Source organism: Rhineura floridana, chromosome 1 (assembly GCF_030035675.1).
Source record: "Rhineura floridana isolate rRhiFlo1 chromosome 1, rRhiFlo1.hap2, whole genome shotgun sequence".
In the NCBI taxonomy this organism is placed as follows: domain Eukaryota; kingdom Metazoa; phylum Chordata; class Lepidosauria; order Squamata; family Rhineuridae; genus Rhineura; species Rhineura floridana.
In genome coordinates this window covers 81,812,427-81,834,172 of record NC_084480.1, presented here as the reverse complement: position 1 = coordinate 81,834,172, position 21,746 = coordinate 81,812,427, and the positions used below count along the sequence as shown (strand labels likewise).

Here is a 21,746-nt window from a genome sequence, read left to right as displayed (position 1 = left end):
CTCTACTATTCTATGATTCTACAACTCCCACCATCCCTGACCATCATTCATGATATGCTGGTCATCCATCTCTTAAAAGTTTTCTTAGCTGGATGAGAAGGGCTAAAGTAGTATTTTCACATTTAAGATTTACTTTATTTCCCACAACTATGGTGCACTGGACACCCATGCTTGTTCTGCAGCTTTACTGGGGTAAGTTGACACGGCTTTTGCCAATGTATTTTATGTCATGAATATATTTATATGTTAGTTAGTACATTATAGCCTATGTTTAAATAAAAATATTGGATTATGTTATTTAAAATTTCTTACATCACTTTAGAAAATCTGCCATTTAGTTACAACATTAGTAAATCACTTATAAAATTTAGTTTAGTGTACAGATTGGGTTCAGCAACAAACACAGTTAGGAAACTCATAAAAGTATGAATTTGAGAAAAGCAAGCGTTCACAGATCGAGCTATCTGTTAGCAAATAATTGCCAATAACTAACACTTTAGTAAACATCTGCTATAATTTAGTGGCGATCCAAATGCTTTAATTGTTTATTGTGTTAGGATATTACTCGGGAAGTTAAAGTAATTGCAAAAGTTGATTGCCCTCTATAATGGTATACTAATATGCAAACTACAGTATATAACCACAGATATTAAAGCATAAATTTAGAAGTATTAGATAAAAGTACACCAAGATTTGAAAAACAAGCAAGAACTGAAGCAGGCAAAAGTGCTCCTCGATAAGCTAGTAAGTTTCTCATGTTAAAAAAGAAAGACCAATAGTAAAAGCCATTAGAATTCTTTTGTATGGTTTTCCAATTGTACTTTGCTCTTGAGAGCTCTTTTGTTTTTAAAATGCTCTGGAGCCTTTTCTGCCTGCCTGCACTTTAGAACTCACCACATGTTCAACACTTTCTGGCAGCTAATACAAAGAAAATACAAGGGTAAAAGAGAATCAGAATCCTATCCATTGTAAAAGAGCTGCATTTTGCATATATAATACAACACTGAAGTTATCAAGAGACCAAAATTATAATTTGCAAATATCCGTGAAATTAATGTGAACCAATATAAGCAAACGGATCTTGCCACTGCAAATACTGAACTACTCCTATTACATATTCAGCTTGTAGCCTAAAGGTATTTCTAGACACATTTTACAGTACAAAAACACAAATGTTGCTTGTTCATTACAGAAGACCAAGCTGCTTTCCACGAGTTTTAAATATTGGAAATTATTCTTCCCTACAAGTGCTCCATGCAGAAGGACCCTCTTAGGTGTCAATAAAGCCGTATTTCTTCTACCACTACCACACCATTGGCATATGAAGGATGTTGAGTTATTTGGAATGAAGAGGGAGGGAGGGTGAGTTAGATGGGTGCACACACCTCCCATTTCCTGAAATATTCTGGTGAGGAAGGGCAGAAACACCCTCTCATTGAGTCCCAGAAAGGTCCTTCCACATGTGGAAACCACAGTCTTCCCTAGAGAAGAACTGTGCACATGGCATTGACAAATACTGGAATCTGAAGCACTTCACTTTCTCAACACTCAAGGCTACATGTATTGGGGGTGGGGCAGGCACTATGATTTGGAGAGCTACAATGTAAGAGGGTGACATGAATACCTCTACTGGGTAGGCACCATGATATTGCTAATTTTAAGCTACACAGATCTCTCCCATGTCAAACATTTGTTCTTTCCATCTGTTCTACCAGGAACACTAAACAACTGAAAGGGAACTACACCTTGAAAGTTTTGCATTGTCTACAAATACGAACAGTTTCTAGTAAGCATTCGCCTGTCAAGTGATGAACCCTCCATTTTTAAGAAGTTCAAAATGAAAGCTGCTTAAGCACTCTATGACTTGTTATGAACTAAAAATAGAGGGAATGACAATTGGAAACACAGAATAACTCTAATTCAGCATCACAATATGTGGTATTAACATAGGGTTTATTTAGTTTAAAACAATACGTACTTTGTTTCATCCATTACTTCCACTTCTGTAGGGGCTGTGATAGGTGCATTTGAACGTCCTGCAGTAGGATCATCAGTGTTGAGCTCTCCATTTGTTGAGCTTACAACCTGTAATTACAAGCATTTACAAAAATCATGCAACAGTAAATGCCTATATTTGCTGCAACATTTGTTTCCTAACATAAAGAGCTGCAATTAGTATATATTAATGGGTTATTTGTAGGTTGTAACCATTTTTTTGCTCAAGCCTCATGCATTTTTACTAAACTTTCTCCAACTGCTTGTAGAAAAGCCATCTATAAAAAAAAGTGTGCGGTTAAAGGAGAAAAAAAGGGTGGAGTGAAATAAAAGTACCAAATTTAGAAATAAGAGTTTGCCATAAATAGCAATAGCTATTATTTAAAAAAGAGAACTATCTTGTCATATAATATGGGGATCCACATAAAGTACATTCAACTGTGTGGTATAATAAAAAAGATTTACTATGAAACACGGCTGTAACTTCAAGTACTGGCAACATTCCACTAAATGGGAGCAGCACATAAATGTTTGGATGTTAAATGAAGACTTGTACTATGAATGTCCTGTGAAGTGTAATACCAATGAGGGTACGTGCCTACACAAAATATAATTAAACACAATAAAAGTAGTGTAATACCAAATACTTCATTACCCTTCAAGCCTTTTCTGCCTCAAAGCATACTGTCACCCTAACAAACAAGAGTTGTAATTTCTTCCATAGTATCAAAGCATCTGCTTTGCTTGCTACATGCCTGGAAATAACTTTATGGGGGCAGGAATAAATCTCAAGAAAACAAATTCTTATAAACCTGACTTGTTCCTCACAAACACATGGTAAGGCACTGATTAGTGATACCAAAATACTAATTGCTACTACACAAAACTCCAAATGAATCTAGCAATACAATATAACTTTTGAATTTGAAAGAGTGGCATTGTGCATCTAACATGTTAGCTACTCCATTCCCTGAAATAAACAAATGCTTCTGGTATCATACTTATCTCAAATTTTGAAGCATCTTGGAAGAACCACTTCTTAATTTTTACTAGAATTTGGGAATTTCAATGCAACACATTACTATTTGTTCTAAGAGGGTCACAAGGAACATTTTTAATATGGGTCTGGAACAATGTTCAAGACACACCATTCTAGCAAATCTGGATTATCCCAAATCAAGAACAAACTAGCAGCCTATAAACAGCCAAGTCTAAAACATTATTTAAAAAATGGGTAGGAAGCCTGAACATAAAGTGAAATCAGCCTCTTACAATAAGCAGTAGGACTTCTGGATAATTTGCTAGAGGGAAAACAAAAAAACAAAAACAAAATTAAAAGACCTTTTATAAGTGTTTCAAGTTACTGCAACACAGTAACTGTGAAAGAGACAATTCATCAGTGCTTTTCAGCTGACATTTTCAGGAACTAAGACAAACCCTTGTAGAACAGGAATGTAGGAGGCTAACTAGTGAAACACTAACAATGAACAGTATGTTTCTTCCAGAAAATAAAGCAAGTGAGAAAAATGGCCAGTCAGAAATAATTTTTTTAATTTCTCATATTGACAAGTCAAACATTCTTGACAACCAATTTTTTCCACAACTTGAATCATTTATTTTCTGTAATGGAAAGTGAACAGACAGAATAAAAATGAAGACAGATTTCCCAAGCACCATAACTATGTTTGAGACTTTAAAAAACTGTAATTGCTAAACAGTTTTAATATTGTGTACCTACTGAAATGATAGACAAATGAGAACAGAAAACTATTTTGACTGTATAAAGTCAAGGTTAAAGCTTTCCATTTAAAGATTCTTTCAGAAGCTTTTTAACTGCCAAAGTTGAAAATATAGGCTCATCTCTTTAACACTATAGAAGTATTTCTGGGGGAGGGGGGAAGTACATACTGTCATTTCCAAGAGTGAACACACAGAGCAAACAGTTTGCCCACATACAGCTACTCTGCCATCATCACTGACAACTTTTAGAATATCAGTATGTAGGAGCAGGGATACAGTCTGTTTAGAAGTGTACGGCTCCATGGAAGTAGCATTAGGCTCACACTCATAGTGCTAATGGACAACCTATCCCATTGCTCAAGTGCTAAGGCATGACCCTCCTATGCCAACTCTGTATTTGTTTAGCACTAGCCGCAATCACTGCTGCTGTGCCAGTAAACAAAGCTTTGCCCTAATCATCTGTGTTGAAAAAGGATCAAGAATAAATCCACTAACAGCCTCTTACGCAGTATCCTAAATGCTAGCATTTGTTTCATAAGTAAAAATACAGTACTAAACCTGCAATCCAATACGTGTTTACTTAGAAGCAAGCTCCATTGGGTTCAATAGGACTTACTCTCAGGTAAGTATCTATTGGATTGCAGCATGAAGGACAAAAGGGGCTATTAAAATCAAGTGGGGCAGAACTGCATAGCCATACCATATTTGCTGGAATAGGATGTTATTTTGGCTGCAGATCCTTGTGCTGAAGCAAGTTAAATCAGCAGCACAGGTTCAGACTGCACGTCTACTGGAAAGCAGTCAAGCTAAAGGTTTCTACAATCATTCAATTAACTTAAACCAGCTTTTCTTGTTTTATAGAAAACATGCATTTGAGATCTAGAAAAGTTGGACATTTTTATTTCAATATTATGATTTACAACAACTATTAATAGTCCTAAACTCCAATTCTGAATATGCCTATTTTCTTCTAAAAAAGCAAAACCGCTCATGTCATGTGTTGCATTAATGGAAGAGAAGCAGTAATCCAACCTCATGCCTATGATGGTTTTATGTAATGGTAAATTTATTAAGCATCCAGGTAACAGGTAAGTTTATGTAGCACTAAGGCACTTCATATGCAAATCCACACCAGGACTGGGCATCATAGAACAGTTAGACATGTGATGTGGACTTTACAGAAATGTAATAAAAATTTTTTTTTCAAAGTAGTAATTCATACCTGTTGGCATGTAGGCAATTGTTTGGTTTATTGCTAATTCTAGAAAGGTATTCAGGATATTTGTTCAAATATCAGCATTAATATCCAAACACTTCACTGAACACAAGAATTGCTGGTGCAAACCCATACTTAGCAAGCGCAACAGGGTTTTAAATGTAAAGGCTTATTTCTTTGCATACTTTGTAGAAGGATCCCATAACATGGTTTCCAGTAGTTGTAGTGTGGAATTGAAAACCTAGTCCGGGGCTTATGGCTAGACCATATAAAACATGCATGGACAAATTCACCAATTCACTCCACAAACATATGAAATCCTGACCAACAGACCATCTTTGAGGATAATGCTTATCACAGATCTGTATTATCAAATCATTATTATAGGAAGAGCTGCCACAAAATACTGTAGAAACTTTAAGATTAGTAACTTGCCATTTGTTCTTTTTCACTCAAAGGAGGTCACAGGTGTCAGACGCCAGCAACAGAAACATCTCATCTCCAATAATTACTATGACAACACTGGTTAAATTTCTGATGTGTTACAGAAAATATGGCTGCAGCAGAGAACCATTTAACAGAGTTTGCTAAACAAAAGCAATCAGGTTTTTATATAAATAATGTTAAATCAAAATGATTCATTTCTACTACTGTGAGGAGTGAAGATGCTCCTATCCCACTGATAGGGAGAGCAAAATTAAAGGGCAGCATATTATTTATTTATTTATTTATTTGCATTTCTAAACCACCCTATAGCTAACAGCTCCCAGGGCGGTGTACAACACAATAAAACGATATATATTATGTTTTACAGTGTCCTTATGAAGATCAGCAATGCCCAACAGCTTAGGAGAATCAGAAAAATACTCATGTGGTTGCACTTCAAAATACAACACACATCAGTTTTCTTTATATGGATGCTGAACTCAAGTAAAAAAAACTAACATCTGAAGCAATCTTTTCTTTGAGCAAGCCACAGCTTTGAAAGAATACTATTAAAACAATGGATAGGCAAAAAATGCTTGCGGTTTAAGAACGTACCTAAAGGCAACAGATATTTCTATCAAACTTGAAAAAGTAGGGAAATTGGGCAGCTATAGTGAATGCACCAGGGGAGTAGGCGGCCTGACCTCCTCTCTGAGACATTGTACTGCCCTACACATTTGTAAAAATGCAGACACAATCTGGGTTGGTCTTTCACAGTCAAATCCACTTTCTATGCAGCTTGGAAGAATTTGATAGCATGCCTCTGAGCATATGGTGAGTGATCTCCAAAGACTGAAAATTACGTTTTTATATGTTTGTTCTTCTTACTTTGCTTCTTTCCTGTGTTATTACTGTTTCTATGGAGAATCTAACCTGGAAAATAATATTTCTCTCATTATTCATCCTAGAAATCTGTGTCAAATTCATTTGTATTAATTTCAAAGCCTTTTTATTGGTCGGTGTCATCTGATGGTGAAGACAGCCTTTTGTATTTCAAACTGGAGATTATATTTTAATTCTATTTTTATTTCTATTTTGGGTGCATTAACAGTTGAATCTAAAACTGTGGTTTGATGTAAAATTAGTCTGATTACAGTATGTTGAAACTTAATAAATCTAGGTGTTGGAAGCAACAAACTTGGTCTGCCCAAAATGCATGTGTTCAGCCTGCTATGCTTAAACCACTTCATTAAGGAAACGTAGGCATGGTCAATTAAAAGCATACAGCACACCTAGAAATTTCCTAGAATGTATTTTACCTCCCACTGTTTATACAGCCACAAGAGTGGTTGTATACTATAGCCAGCATGGATCTTTTTGCTTTTCACAATGTTAAATTGAAAATACCCCCAATTCCATTCTGCTGCTTCCCATACGTTCATTTCAAAACAAAACCTTACAAAAGTTATAGTCCTGAACTCAGAAATGCTTGCTTAACAATCTTCTACGTTTTCATGGTGATACACAAAACATTCAAGAGAGAATGGAGAGTTCAAAGTGGAAGAGGAAAAAATCTATACCTGCAAGATTTTTTTGTCAGTGTTTTCATAATTTGTTGCCATTAATTAAAAATCAGCCATGTTCAGAGTACCTGTAATCCTATTACTGACCATGCCCCGTACTCTGACCTTCATCTTCTGCAGTTTAAAAGTTAAAAAAATGCATGGCTGATTTTTAATTAATTTTAAAAAATTAACACTGAAGTCAGTTATAAGCACCGACATGCTCAGTAAACACCAACTATTAGCATTTTAAAAGCCAGACTCACAGTTGTTTGGCTTGGCTAATCAGGCGCCACACCCACACCAGACATTTATTTCCATTTGGACAGTCATGGCTTCCCCAAAGAATCATGGGAAGTGTAGTTTGTGAAGGGAGCTGAGAGTTGTTAGGAGACTCCTATTCCCCTGACAGAGCTCCAGTGGCCACAGTGGTTCGAGTCTTCCCAGGATTCTTTGGGGGAAGCCAGGATTGTTTAAAGTGGAATAAATGTCTGGTGTGGAAGTGGCCCCCTGATTAGCCAAGCCAAACTGCTATTAGTCTGGCTTTTGGAACACTAACAATTGATTCTTACTGAGCATGCCTGCACTATCATAGACTTCAATGTTAAATTTCTTAAATTAAGTAAAAATCAGCCAGGCATTTTTGTACCTTTTAATCTGATGAAGGTGAAGGTCAGAGTATAGGGCATGGCCAGTAATAGGTACTCTGTGAATGTGGCTGATTTTTAATTAATTTCAACAAATTATGAGACCACTGACAGAAAAAATTCCAACAGGGGTCTGGATTTTTTTAATCATTTTACACTTTGAACTCTGGATTTTCTCTCACCATGAAAACTTAGAGGGTTGTTAAGCAAGCACTTCTGAGTTCAGGACTATAGGTTTTGTAAGATTTTGTTTTGAAATGAGCTTATGGGAAGCAGCAGAATGGCATGGAGTTATTTTCAATTTAACATGGCGGAATGTGAAAAATCCATGCTTGACTATAGTCTACAGCCACTCTTGTGGCTGTTTAACATAGCTTGGATTGGTGGCTACAATTCCCTCTTGTAAGGGTGGTGGATCTATTCAGATGTCCCATCCTCAGAGACTGATGGAAACTGATGGATTTGTGAATGCTCTGGAGGATCTTCCAGAAGAGAAAGTCGACAATCCTATTGAACACCTGGTCTCCCTATGGAACAGTGAAACGACATGATAGTTCCCAAGTGCCCTTTCTGGTGTTGCAGGGCCCAAGTGTCTCCTTGGTATTCTGGGAAGCTACAGGCTATGAAGCAAATCAGATGAAGACTACAGTGCAAGTGGTGCAAGTCTTACTCTTAAGTTGACCAAACACTGTTTGGGCACATAATTATGTCTATCACGTGACAGTGCAGGCAGCCAAGGCAGCACATTTTGCAGCCTGCACTGCATATTCCAGTAGGCAGCCAGTGAAGCTATTTCAATGATCTGGAGGTTGCTGTCTCACACTGTAGGGGAGGGACCTCTGCAGCATTCAAGGACCCACTGTGAAGAATTGGCTGCATGTTTTGAGGATAAAGTTGTTTGACTTCGGAGTGGCTTTGCCACTGCAGTTATTGTGGTTCCAGTCAAAGCACCCAATATCTCAATCTGTGATGTGTTGTGGGATCGGTTTCAATTTACACAGCATAATGTGGACAAGGAGCTTGCAACTACATGCCCAACCTCATTGCCATTTTGACCCCTGTCCCTCTTGGTTCATTAAATCTAACAGAGGGGGTTTGACTGGTTGGGTCCAGAATAATAATGCTTTATTATATGAGGGGGTGGCTCCTGTTGTCCTGAAAGAGGCAGTGATATGGTAACTCTTGAAGAAATCAACCCTAGACCCATTGAAATTAGTCCTAGAGCCAGTCACAAATCTCTCTCTTCTAGGAAGGTAGTGGAGAGGGTTATGAGAGGGCAGTTTCAGGCATTCTTGGATTATATGTATTATCTAGACCCATTCCAATCTGGATTCAGGCCTGACCACAGAACCAAGCCAGCCTTGGTTGCCCTAATGGATAATCTTTACCTAAAGCAGGACAATGGGAATGACATTGCTCCTGCTTCTCTGTCTCTATGCAGCTTTCAACTCCATCAACCATGGTATCCCCCTGGACTTGATTGGTAGAATGAGAATTGGGGAAAGCGTGCACTGGATGACAATTTGTTATTGAGCCAAATTCAAGACATTACTATTGGTTTGTAAAGCTCTTAACAGCTTCAGACCAGTTTCCCTGAATGATTGCCTTACCCCATATATGCCTATTTGATTGCCTTGATCTACAAAACTGGCACTGTTACAAGTGCCACATAATGTTCATTCCACACTTGCAAGGAATCAATCCTTCAGTGTAGCAGCACCTACACTTTGGAACTCCCTGCCCACTGATATTAGGTCAGTGGCTTCACTTTACTGTTTTTGGTGACTACTAAAAACACTTTTGTTTAATCCAGTCTACCCACACATTTAACATGTATTTTGATCTTTTTTATATAATGTTTATTTTTAAAAGCTGTTTATTTTATTTTGAAAATATTTAGGCTAATTTATTTTTAACATCTGATTTTATCAGTAATCCCTAAAGTACATATTACATTTTATGTAAATCACTTAGAGGTTTTGATGATTATACATAATACAAATTCTCTTAAATAAATAGTCTCTGCCTGCTCACTGTGAATCCCAGTCCTGTCTCAGACACTCATTAAAACTGCTCAGTATGAGGAAAGCATTCTGTTTCTATTGTTGTCTAGTACTGGAAACAATAGCATGTTTCAGCCAGTCTTGATTATGGCTGGACACAAAGTTGTCAGAAAAGTACCTTCTTTCTGTATCAGTGATCTGTAATGACTGCATGGTCATTCAAGAATATTGCAGCAAATGAAGATGTAGGAGCTGCCCAGATCCTCATTTTAGAAGGGTGAACTGGGTCCTAGGAAGCTTCCCATTTGCCACTCAAATTTCCTGAAGAATTGGGGGCCCAAGCAGAAAGCATCAGAGGAGCCTAATGATTAGCTTTATATGTTTTATAATCCTAAAACTCATTCTGTACTAACTGTGAGAATGTCAGTAAAGGCTGTTTAACTTCCTAACCAACATATCACTATTGGATCTACCCTTTGTGAAATCCCCTTTCTCATCGTGGTAAGATAGCTAACAAGTCACTTGTAAAATGAAGAAGCAAGTTAAATATACAATCAAAGTCTACTTTTCACATGTACTCCAATTCAGTAAGATCCCTCCAAAAGCAGGATCTTGCATCTCCAGAGCTTGAGAGAACTATGGTGCTATTGCACTCCCTATGTACCACTTAAGAGTTTAGTGGTGCTTGTACCTCTAACACAGGTGAGGGGAATCTTTGGCCCTCCAGATGTTGCTGAACTAAGACTCCCATCATCCCTGGCCGCTGGCCATGCTTGCTGGGACTGATGGGTGTTGTATTTCAGCAGCATCTGGAGGGTCAAAGGTTCCTCACCTTTGTTCTAGTAGATTATCTATTAAATGAAGAAATGGAAGATGCAGTCACTAGGTCAGGCAGTGAGTTCAATTCCCATTACTACAAGCGTGTTTAGAACTGCAGTCTAAAAGTCACCCAAGTCTACCATGGACTGCCTTCAAGTCGATCCCGACTTATGGCAACCCTATGAATAGGGTTTTCATGGTGAGCGATATTCAGAGGTGGTTTACCATTGCCTTCCTGCTGAGAGGCAGTGACTGGCCCAAGGTCACCCAGTGAGCTTCATGGCTGTGTGGGGATTCGAACCCTGGTCTCCCAGGTTGTAGCCCAACACTCTAACCACTACACCACACTGGCTCTCAAGTCTACCATACCAACCCCCTTTTTTAAAAAAAACCCAAAAAACCCAGATAGGTGTTTTTCTACAAGCATTTGCAGAAACTAAGTCATATTTTGTGAGATTTTTCAGTATAGATATTATAGTCAAAGGAACATGGTTACAAATACAGTTATAAAGTAGAATTTTCAGCATGGCAATGTGTGCCCAAAGATAAATATGTGGAAATAGTCATGCAAATAACAGAAAATACCTGTACCGAGCCACCATGTCTGTCAGCTGCTAGGTGAGCTCTCAAGTGATGGGGATTAGCTTGATGGGGGTCCCAAGCTGCCCTGTGGTCTGTCGACTGCCAGTTAAACAATGCATTAAGCATGTATGGAAGAGAAGGAATAAGAACCCAAAACATATTAAACACATCATGCGGCTAATCACCTATATTCTACATAAAATTCACAGGAACACATGGGCACCTAAGCACATGTAGCAATAAGCATACCTATTCATCTAAATGCAGAAAATTAAGTTTAAAGTTTTTTTAGACCAACAATAATTGGACTCACTCAACAAAAAATTCAAACATAAAACCCCATGCAAAATAGGAATACTTGGGGGCATTTGGGATGGGATAAGCTTTTTTTTCTAAAAAGCTCTTGAATGATGCATTCTTAAAATATGAGATCTTCAGTACTTCCATGGTATGCACACTCAGTATGTACTTGATATGATCTTGTTTACTTATGCTTTTTTTATGTACTGATCTTTGATTGAAATAAATTATTCATTTGCACTCAGTGTAGACTGACACAGTTACATTTAATATGTAAGTTAAAAATCAAACCTGACAAACTTTTTAAAAAAATCCTTTAAAGCTGAAGTTAACACAACAAACATAAAATGTATGCAGAAAATGAAGTTTTGACAGATCCACATTTTTACATATGTGTGAAATCTGTAATGTACATTTCTTACACTTCCCATTGAGTCCTGAGCCAGGTTGCACGAACCTACTTTTTACAGGCACAAGTTACCAGCAGTTTACCTTTATCCATTTTACCAGATGGACCATGCTCCTTCCACTAACTTGAGCTTGGAAAAAACGCCTTCTGATGAGGACGCTCAAAGAATAAATGGAGCCACTGTGAGCTACTGCTAATATTTGATAGTATATGTACTGTTGTTGTGAAAACATCAACATAGTTCCAACATAAATGGTTGCACCACTTCTAGAAATGCAGAATATATGAACTGTACAATACTCCACAGACTATGAGCAAGCAATGAACCGTTTCAAGAACATTTATAAAATTGTACTATATAGCTCAACTCTTTGGTGTTTTAGGTCGTGCCAACAGTTCCCACTTGAGAATCTTTACCAGGAAGCACCAATTATTACTGCTGATCTAAAACTATTTCCTGACTGTATTTTGTTTACTTCCATGAAGTCCTTGCTAAAAAGAAGAGCTAACAATGATAGAACAGAGAAATGTACTAATTCCAAAACCTTTGCTCACAGCTGAAGTTCAAGCTGTGTCTAAAGACTTCATGCTATTCTTAAAAAAACTAGGTTCTGGAGAGAGGCAAAAAAGCAACCTTCCACTGTACAAATGGTAGACACTGATGGACAGAATACCTGATTTTTGGACTGTTGCATCTTATCTCTGTGAGGGTGTGCTTCTCTATTGGAAGATACTGCAGGATCCGAATGGATTGAACCCACTGGAGTAGGCTACAAACAATACATTATGTTGAATACTGGTAAAATAAACTTGTAGGTTTTTAAAGTTACCAACATATTTTGAAAAACTGATTGAAAGGTATTTTGAGATTCCTATAGCACTAAGTCAGCCACAAACCTATGTCTTTGGTAAGAAAGAATGACTATCATGCAAAAAATTACCAGAATCAATATATGTAAATAGAAAGGTTAGTTATTTTTGGATCCATTTGCAAGGCTAACCTGAGCTTAAAGTAGTATTATTATTACTATCCCACCTTTCAGGATACATATATTTCCAAGGCAGCTTACACAAGTAACATAAATGCATATCTGAGAGGGATGGGCTAACACAATAAGCAATATATCAGTGTAGGCTCCTCCTGACAAGGCAGTTGGGAAGCAGGGGATCGTGGACTGTCCAGCTAGAACTGCCTTAGTTAGCCATGGGAAGGAGGGCAGTCCAGCTGATGCAGGCTTTCAACTCTTCAAAACATCAGAAGTCCCCTTTCATTATACAGTTTAAACTTACTATCAGAAAGTAAAGTATAACTAGTAACTGGAATGCACTGGTGAAAGGCTATCTAGATAAATGCTTCAGTTAATGTTCTAAGCCAGATGATCTATAGTGAGGCAAGAGAAATCTGACAACCAAGTTACACTTGCAATACACTTGCCTTTTAACCCTATCTAAATTTGTGAATTTAATACATTCTAAGCTGCACTGTGGCTTATGTGAACACACAACTTCCCTTGGTATGATTAAACAATTTTATAGGCTACCATATTGTTAAACTGGAAGAACGTGGATTTAATATCTTAGTGCTAATTTCTGTAAACATGACCTCATTAGCTCCTTTGATTAAACCTGACAAACAAAAGAGAGCAGCAGGAGTCAGATATATACAATGGAATGTGAAACAGGATATAGCTTTTACAGTTCCTACTGCTGAAGTCCTGCTTACAGAGTAAACAGTATCCTCTACACACTTAAAATACAAGACAAATATAACCTAAGTATTCTTCCCAAAGAGAAACAAAGGTCCTATGAAATTTCTGCCTAAGGCTTCAAAAAAGATTAGCAATAATAGAGGATATATCTTCTATATATCTATATATTTGCTATATTACAGAAAAGCAATCTCTATGTTAGCACTTATTTTTTGTCATTAGTTTCAGGAACATTTAAAGAGTACTTTTTAAACTGTACTTACCAGCTGTTTACCAATCCAGTCATATTCATAATCAAACATATAGCCCTTCCGATCAAACAAGTCTGTAAAGAGCTTTCTTAAGTAGTCATAGTCTGGTTTTTCAAAAAAATCTAGTCTTCTCACATAACGAAGATATGTAGCCATTTCCTCTACATGAATAAAGAACTGATCATAATTTTCTAACAATTATTAAAAACAGAACATTATTACTACTACTACTACTACTACTACTACTACTACTACTACTACTACTACTACTACTACATTTGTATACCGCCCCATAGCCGAAGCTCTCTGGGCAGTTTACAACAATTAAAAACATTAAAAACAAATATACAAATTTAAAAACACATTTAAAAAAAAACAATTTAAAAACACATGCTAAAATGCCTGGGAGAAGAGGAAAGTCTTGACCTGGCGCCGAAAAGATAACAATGTTGGTGCCAGACGCACCCCATCAGGGAGATCCATAATTTGGGGGCCACCACTGAGAAAGCCCTCTCCCTTGTTGCCAGACTCCCAGCTTCCCTCAGAGTAGGCACCCAGAGGAGGGCCTTGGATGTTGACCACAGTGTACGGGTGGGTTTGTGTCAGGAGAGACGTGCCATCAGCTATTGTGGTCCCAAGTCGTGTAAAGCTTTATAGGTTAAAACCAGCACTTTGAATCAAGCTCAGAAACATACTTTATTTAATCCTGAATATAGTCTTCAAATAGAGAGTATCTTTTTACAAAGTTTAATTTAGTGCACAAGAGGAAACTAAGCTTTGACAATTCACATAAACAATAAGCAACGCATTATAAGAACATGGTCCAGAAACCTCAGTGGGTTCAAAATAGGGCAGAAAGATTGTTAACTGGAACGGGAAGATGTGATCATATTGTGCCAGTGCTTTATCATCTTCACTAGCTTCCAGTCAGTTTCCAGGCCCAATTCAAAGGACTGATATTAGCTTTTAAAAGAGGTGCGTCCCCTAAATACTCTTATCAGTTGTTCATTAGGATTAGCAGTTTTGGAGATAACACAACTTTTGTAAGATGTTTCAAAAACAAAATATTTTGCTTTTTGTGTGATAATTATCTCAACATGAATTCTTGAACTATTGGTGATGGAAACCCACTTGGAAGCCGCAGAGCTCATTTCAGAGATCTACCCTATGAGTTTACCACACAACTTCTACAAGCCACCAATGGCATGGTCAGCTTCATAAAAGCTATTAGAAGCAACTGAACAGAGTGAAAAACACAACAGTTTCTCTTACATAGCAGGCAAAGAAAAACTGTGCAGGAACACATGGAATACCGACACCTGTTTCCTCACCATTATGTTTAACACTAATTCAACCAAGAGAAAACATGCATCCATGACACTTGTATCATAAGTATGAACATTTTGTGCTATAATCTAATGACCAAATGAAAACTGGCAATGTAATATCTATACAGACTGTTCTTTTACAGAAGAACTGATTACCTGGGAAGTTTTCACACAGGACTTCTATGGGGGTTGCTCGCTTTGTGTCTCCAATTTTCTGATACCGTTCTTTCAATGTATCTGCCTAAATTTAAAAAGATATCAAATTGCTTCAGAAATATTTTATGAAACTATGACAATACTAAAGGAAACAAAATATTCAAAGAATTAACATAATACCTTTAAGCCTTGCCATGGAAGACTGCCTCTTAAAAAATACATGAACATATGACCTAAAGCTTCCAAATCATCTCTTCTACTTTGCTCTGAAAAAGTAAAGTTAAAATGTCAAGACTATCCAAATTCTGAACTGATATATGCGAAAGCAATGATATAAAATGTACAGTTATAAATATAAATGTATTTTATACTCTACAGCTTTTTCTCAAGTATAATTATAGGTAAAATGTTCTATAAACTCAAAAAGTATGACTTTAAAAGTATGGAAATACAGGGTGTGCATTTAACAACTACTAGTCTACAGAAATAATATATTTAATTAGGAAATAGCCTTGAAAGGGCCCTGTATTATTGCCATTTCTGCAATAAACAAGGTATTAGAGGCTTAAGACTATAGGAGCTGTGTTCTAGAAGTGCAAGACACTTTTAACTCTATTCTAGCTCTCCCTCTTCCTGAATGCAATAAATGATCCACCTTCCCTACTACTTTCAGAAACCTGTGCTTTTCTTTCCTCCCACCCACTGCTTCTTTTTAGGGGAATGTGGAAGGTTTCCAAAAGCTGCAAGCAAAGCTGTTCACAGTTCCCTTTCAGGACTGGGGGAGAAAATAGTATCATCTATGAAGAACACTGCTTTTAGTTTTAAATGTGTGTGTTTTATGAAAGGTGCCCATGGAACACACTGTTCTCTCTTTTGAAGAAACAGAGAACAAGTTCATACATCGGCTTCTGAAAGCTGCTTGTGAAACTACCATGATTCTAGCCCTAGATGTACCAAATCTAGAGCAAGGAAAGAAGAAACACTGCTCTGTTGACCTCTTCTGAAACAAAGGGCTTACTCTTTCTACAAGAAGTTAAAAAGCAAGCCATGTCCACAGCCTTCAGAACACAACCTTCTAAGCAGTGGAACATCAAGACATCTTTAAGCATCTGAGAGCCTGGCCTCTTCTCTTGAAATCTTCAGAGGCCTTGCTACGGGTGCCCCTGCCTTCAGAGTTTAGACACATGACAACTGGGGACAAGTGCATTTTCTGTGGTGGCCCTCCAGCTCTGGAACTCACTCCCCAGCTTATCTTCTTTTAGGGGTTAGGTAAATGTATAATAGCAATAATGGAGGCTGCTGCACCTCACGACTCCTTCACTGTCCTGTTGGAATGAGGGAAAGGTAAACAGATATCCTAAGGTAAAAAGAAACACACTGTATATGGAAATGTAAGGAGAAGGCCTTAAGCACATGGGACACGTGGTGAATTACACAATCCTTTTTTTATTACAAGGCTAGAATAATTTTGCAAGATTGGAGAGTAAGAGGCAGCTAGGCAAAGACAACACAAAAAAACTGCTTCTGTTATTCTCCCTCAGCACAAGCCATCTAACACCAGCTACCCTGCAGAGAAGAATATGCTAGATCCTCCTCAAGCAAGTCATTTTATTTTCATTTGAAATGTGTGGTTCTTAGTATATTCATTATATGCGTGATATCCAACAACATGTAATAAGTGTCCTTGTGCAACTTGAGACAATTTGAGGGCAGACAGAGGAGCTGTAGGAAGGATGAGAGAAAAGGAAAGCCCCATTCTGCTGACAGAAGTCCATTCTGCATGTTGTGTGCCATTTTGAGGACTGTAATCAAGAAGTGGGATATAAATCTGCTAAATAAATAGCAAGCTTACTGTTATCCACTCACTCAGGGTAAGTTGCCAAATACTATTCAAGATTATAACAAAGAAATATAAAAATAACCTACAGTGTAATCCTGCAGCATGAACTAATTAAGAATCTTATGAACCCAAGCTTTCAATTTTTCAAGTTCGTATAAAACTTATTTGCTATTTCTCATGGCTACAGAAATTTTGGAGGTGGGGTAAAAACGCGAGACAGATGGCATGTTAGCTTGACTTACCATTAATTCTTTGCCCTGGTTTGTTATCAAGGTAGTTTCTCCATTCCTTCCACTAACTAGTTTACACTCTCACCTCTGAACACCTTTTCCAACTTTGGAAAAAGGCACATGTTCGCTAATGCTAGTTTGGCATCCAATACGTGCTTGTTGCACGAAGCTTACATATGCAAGTTAGCTACATCCATCTGGCACATTTACTATTTAATACAGCCCATGGAGCTGAAACCAGTTGCCCATCTATGAACTTTATAAAATTAACTGTACACTACATTTAGGAGCGTGAGCATGAGGGAAGTACATGAGCATGAGGGAAGTACAAGGCACATGAGAGGCAAAACAGTCAAGGACAGCTGAATGATTATCTTCTAAGACATTGCTAAAACATTGCTGCCGACTGGCAGGCACCTCTGGGGCTAAGTTCCCAGGGCAGGAAACGAAACTTAGAGCGGCTGTTGCCCCCCTCCCTCCTCCGGCCTTAGCAGTGTTCCATCGTGTTCCAACTTTGGGTCACAAAGCTTCCAAGTATCTTTTAGGCCCAGAAAATAGGATTTTACCTAACAGTATCTTTCCCAATCACTTGTGGCATAAATTGCTACTTTTTTCATTTACTATATTTTTCTGCCTCAGGTTTCCAGGGGAAGTTTTCACTTGGAAAGCCCTAACTCCCCTTCCTTACTACAGGTTACAACTGTAGATGTTGTGTACATGGCTATGAAGCCAAAATAATCCTAGCAAAACTGATAGAAGGGGGAAATGAATGTAAGAGCACCCCTACGAAATCAGATCAAAGACCCTATTTGTTCGAGCATCTTTTCTGACAGGGGCCAAGTGGGTGCCTATGAGGAACCCACAAGTACAACATGAACACAAAGCACTCTCCTACTGGTATTCCCCAGCAACTAGTATTTAGAGGCATATCAACCTTAATATATAGCCATCATGATGCATAACCATCGATAGCCCTATCCTCCATTAGTTTGTCTAATCTCTCTTTAAAGCTGTCCAAATTGGCAGCTATCATTACATCTTATGTAAGTGAATACCATAGTTTAACTATATGGACTGTGTTAATAATTCCTTTTGTATATCCTGAATCTTCCACCATTCACCTTAATTGGCTGGCCCTGGCTTCTAGTATGACGAGAGGAAAAATGTCTCCTCATTTCTCCACACTCCATTTTACACATTTCTATAATGTCCCCACTCACTTGCCTATTCTTTAAAACTAAAAATCCCAAGTGTTCTAGTCTGTCTTCCTACAGGAGCTGCTCAAGACTCCTCTCACCCTTTTTAAAGGTTTTCAAAGCTGACAACTCACTAGGATGTGTTTTTTTATACCCAACATGCAGTCCTCATTAAGCATGCTTCAATAAAATGAATTTATTATTATTGTTAATAATAAGTCACTTGATACCCAAATGTCCCCAAGAGACTTACACAATGTTAAAAGAAAACAAATAAAACAGGCTATAAAAACATAACAATAAACAACAACAACACAATAGCAATACCACCCCCATACCGTCACAGGAATATATGGCAGCATATTAAAAACAACAAAGAAAAAAATGAAGCCTATCTGAACTACAAAAACAAGAATTAGTTTGCAGAAATGATTACAAAACACAAGTTTAGAATTTGTATTCAAAAAATGAATACATACCTTTTCCTAAATGTGTATTTATACTCATGTATCTGGCAGTTCCTGTAAGGCTTTTGTGTTCTCGGTATGGTATGTGCTTCTTTGTCTCTGGATCTATATATTCTTTTGCCAAACCAAAATCTATAATATGAATAATTTGTTGAGTTTTGTTTCCTGGTCGTCCTATTAAGAAGTTTTCAGGTTTTACATCTCTGTATATTAAGTTCTTTGAATGAACATATTCCATTCGAGAAATCTGTTAAATAGAATGAAAGTAAGTTGTTGGGTTAAAAAAAAAAAAACTAATAGCAGAACAAATAAAAGCAATCATTGACATACCTTTTCTGTCTTGAAGGAGCATGTTTCTTCATGGGCCAAATGAAAAACTATTTCCTTTGATCAAGGCTGCAATCCAATACATATCTATTCAGAAGTGGGTTCATCAGGGCTTACTCCTAGGTAAGTGTGGATTGGATGGCAGCCCAAACCTTCCTGCTTTGGTTGAGGCTGCAGCAGTAGGGGGTGTTTTATGCCTAGGGAGTAAACTGAGTGGCTTAGGCTTAGTGCGAACAAACAAACGTGGAGAGTCCCAGCCACTTTGTTCCTCCCTCGTCATTTTGCTGCTGCCATGCTGAGCTAAAGTCATGGCTTGGCTTAGCATGCCATCTACACCCAGATGTATAATTTAGCCCTGTCCAGACAAACCACAAACTATGAACAAGGCTTGTCCTATGGTTTAAAACTCATGGTTTGCATGGACAGAGTTAAACCATGAGCTAATGTTTGGACAGTACGCTAAGCCAAACCATAACTCAGTTCAGCAGTAAAACAACAGAGAAGAAGCAAAATAGTTGTGATCTCCTTTCTGGGAGTCCATACGTTTGATGGCTTATGCAAAGCCAGTGTGTGTGTTCTAATTGTTCTTTGTTCAAATAAGCAGTGCTTACATTCTGTCCATTAAGATTATTAGGAAGCCACTTTTAAGCTTTAACACACCCAAGCAAAAACTGGGCAAGGTGACAATATCTGACTCCACCCAGAAAAAAAGAATCTGGCTTCATGATTTTATTAAGAAAATGTACATGTGATAAGAATTCAACCAGCTTACTAGAATGCCAGCACTGCCTTGTTCATTAAATGGCTACTGAATAAATAGGCCTGTGAACATTACGCAAATCTGCACCTGGATTACATATGCACAGAAACTGGTACTGAGTGCAGAATGCTATATCCTAAAAATCAGTTTGTTTGAATCACCTTTCCAGACATTACAATGAAAATGAACCTGAAGGCAATCTCAAGTGAAATTTCAGAAGCCCAGAGAGGCTAAGGCCCAAGGAGGACTCCAGTGGTTAGATGGTTGGAGTGCCAGTTGCCTGAATTGCTGTTTAGCCCTTTCCATGAACAACAGAGACCAGACCGTTGGTCTCACCTGAAAGGTGGTTTTCCCAGGTATCATGTCATCAAGTGGGCTGTAGCACTGCCTACTGTCTGAAGGCAGGAATGCAGAGGAGTCAAGACCCGGACAGCTCCTTCCAGTCCTCAGTTCATTCCAGATGAGGCTGAAGAAAGACCTCTTGATAGCAGTCATATGGAGAACATACAAAACAATGAAAGAAACGGACCACTGCACAAACAAAGGAGCAGCCATAGCTTGGAATATATACAACAAAGTCTTGACTCAGGAAAACATTATGCATCCAATCAAACAAGGTTAGCACTAAGAACATGTAAGAAAGTTAATATACAAAGCTAATAAAACAAGTAAGAACTTGTAGGCAGCCCCCATCAGGGAGGATCATGATGGCATGATACCTGGGAAAATCACCTTTCAGGTGAGACCAATGGTCCATTTTCCCCAGGTAGTATGCCATCAAGTGGGATGTACAAAAGCAGCCCTAGTAGGGAGGGAAAACCCCACTTCCTAAACATGAGCTACTACTTGTTGCAGGACACGCCTCCCAAATGAGACATCAGCAGAGGCATAACGGTCTATCTTAATAGTGTTTAACGAAAGAGTCTGGGGTCGACCATACCACAGCTCTGCAACTATCCACAAGAGGTGCATTTGTTGCAAATGCAGCCATGTTGGCTGCAGATCTAGTAGACTGTGCCGTGATACTGCGAGGTACCAGAAGCTTAAGAAACTCATAGGCCAGAGTAATGGAGGCACATAGCCAGCAAGATAAAGTGGACTTTGAGACTCCCCCTTCCCCCCAGAGTTCTTGGGTGAAAAGATACAAACAAAGATTCAGTTATTCGAATGTCCTGAGTACGAACTAAATAAACCTTAGGGGCTCTATGGACATCTAAGGAATGCCAGAATTTCTCCTGCGGATGGACAAAACTGGGACAAAACAATGGCAGTACAATGTCCTGACTGCAGTGAAACACTGAACTTACTTTAGGTCTAAAGGACGGGTCAGGATGATGGAGCCCTTATGGAACATATAGAGATGGCGGGCCAAAGACAGAGCTCCCAGGTCTGACACTCATCTAGCCGAGGTGATAGCCACTAGAAATAGAACTTTAGAAGAAAGGACTCGCAAGGGCACCATTCAGAGTGGCTCAAAGGGGAGTTGCTGCAGTGCCTGCTGCATCTTCTAGAGGCTCCAGGTTGGAAAGCGGCAAGACACTGCTGGAGAGAGTGAAGAGCATGTTTCAGAAAGCACTTGACCAGAGGATGAGCATTTACTAACAGTACTGAAGAAATTGCTGATGCCTGGCAACACAGAGTGTTGGGCTTGATTCCCATCTTCAAACCCTTATGGAGGAACTGCAGAACCTGCTGCGCTATGGCTCTGGAAGGCCAGAGACTGCGGGAGCCACACCAGTTGGAAAACACAGACCACATATCCTGGTAAATTGGAATAGTAGAT

At 38.3% G+C, this 21,746-nt stretch overlaps 1 protein-coding gene across 4 annotated transcripts in view; it reads right to left on the bottom strand.

Moving 5' to 3' along the window:
- CSNK1G3 (casein kinase 1 gamma 3) overlaps positions 1 to 21,746 on the bottom strand; it is a 96,936-nt gene that overhangs the window by 14,290 nt on the left and 60,900 nt on the right. For 3 of the 4 annotated variants that reach the window (XM_061625028.1, XM_061625046.1, XM_061625055.1), the window contains 8 exons: positions 18,889 to 19,123; positions 15,324 to 15,409; positions 15,144 to 15,228; positions 13,672 to 13,820; positions 12,374 to 12,469; positions 10,994 to 11,089; positions 1,979 to 2,085; positions 895 to 918 (listed from right to left, as the gene is read on the bottom strand). In XM_061625028.1, the coding sequence (XP_061481012.1) occupies positions 895 to 918; positions 1,979 to 2,085; positions 10,994 to 11,089; positions 12,374 to 12,469; positions 13,672 to 13,820; positions 15,144 to 15,228; positions 15,324 to 15,409; positions 18,889 to 19,123 (878 nt within the window). The remainder of the gene's footprint in view (positions 1 to 894; positions 919 to 1,978; positions 2,086 to 10,993; positions 11,090 to 12,373; positions 12,470 to 13,671; positions 13,821 to 15,143; positions 15,229 to 15,323; positions 15,410 to 18,888; positions 19,124 to 21,746) is intronic. The other variant, XM_061625036.1, reaches the window with a different exon arrangement.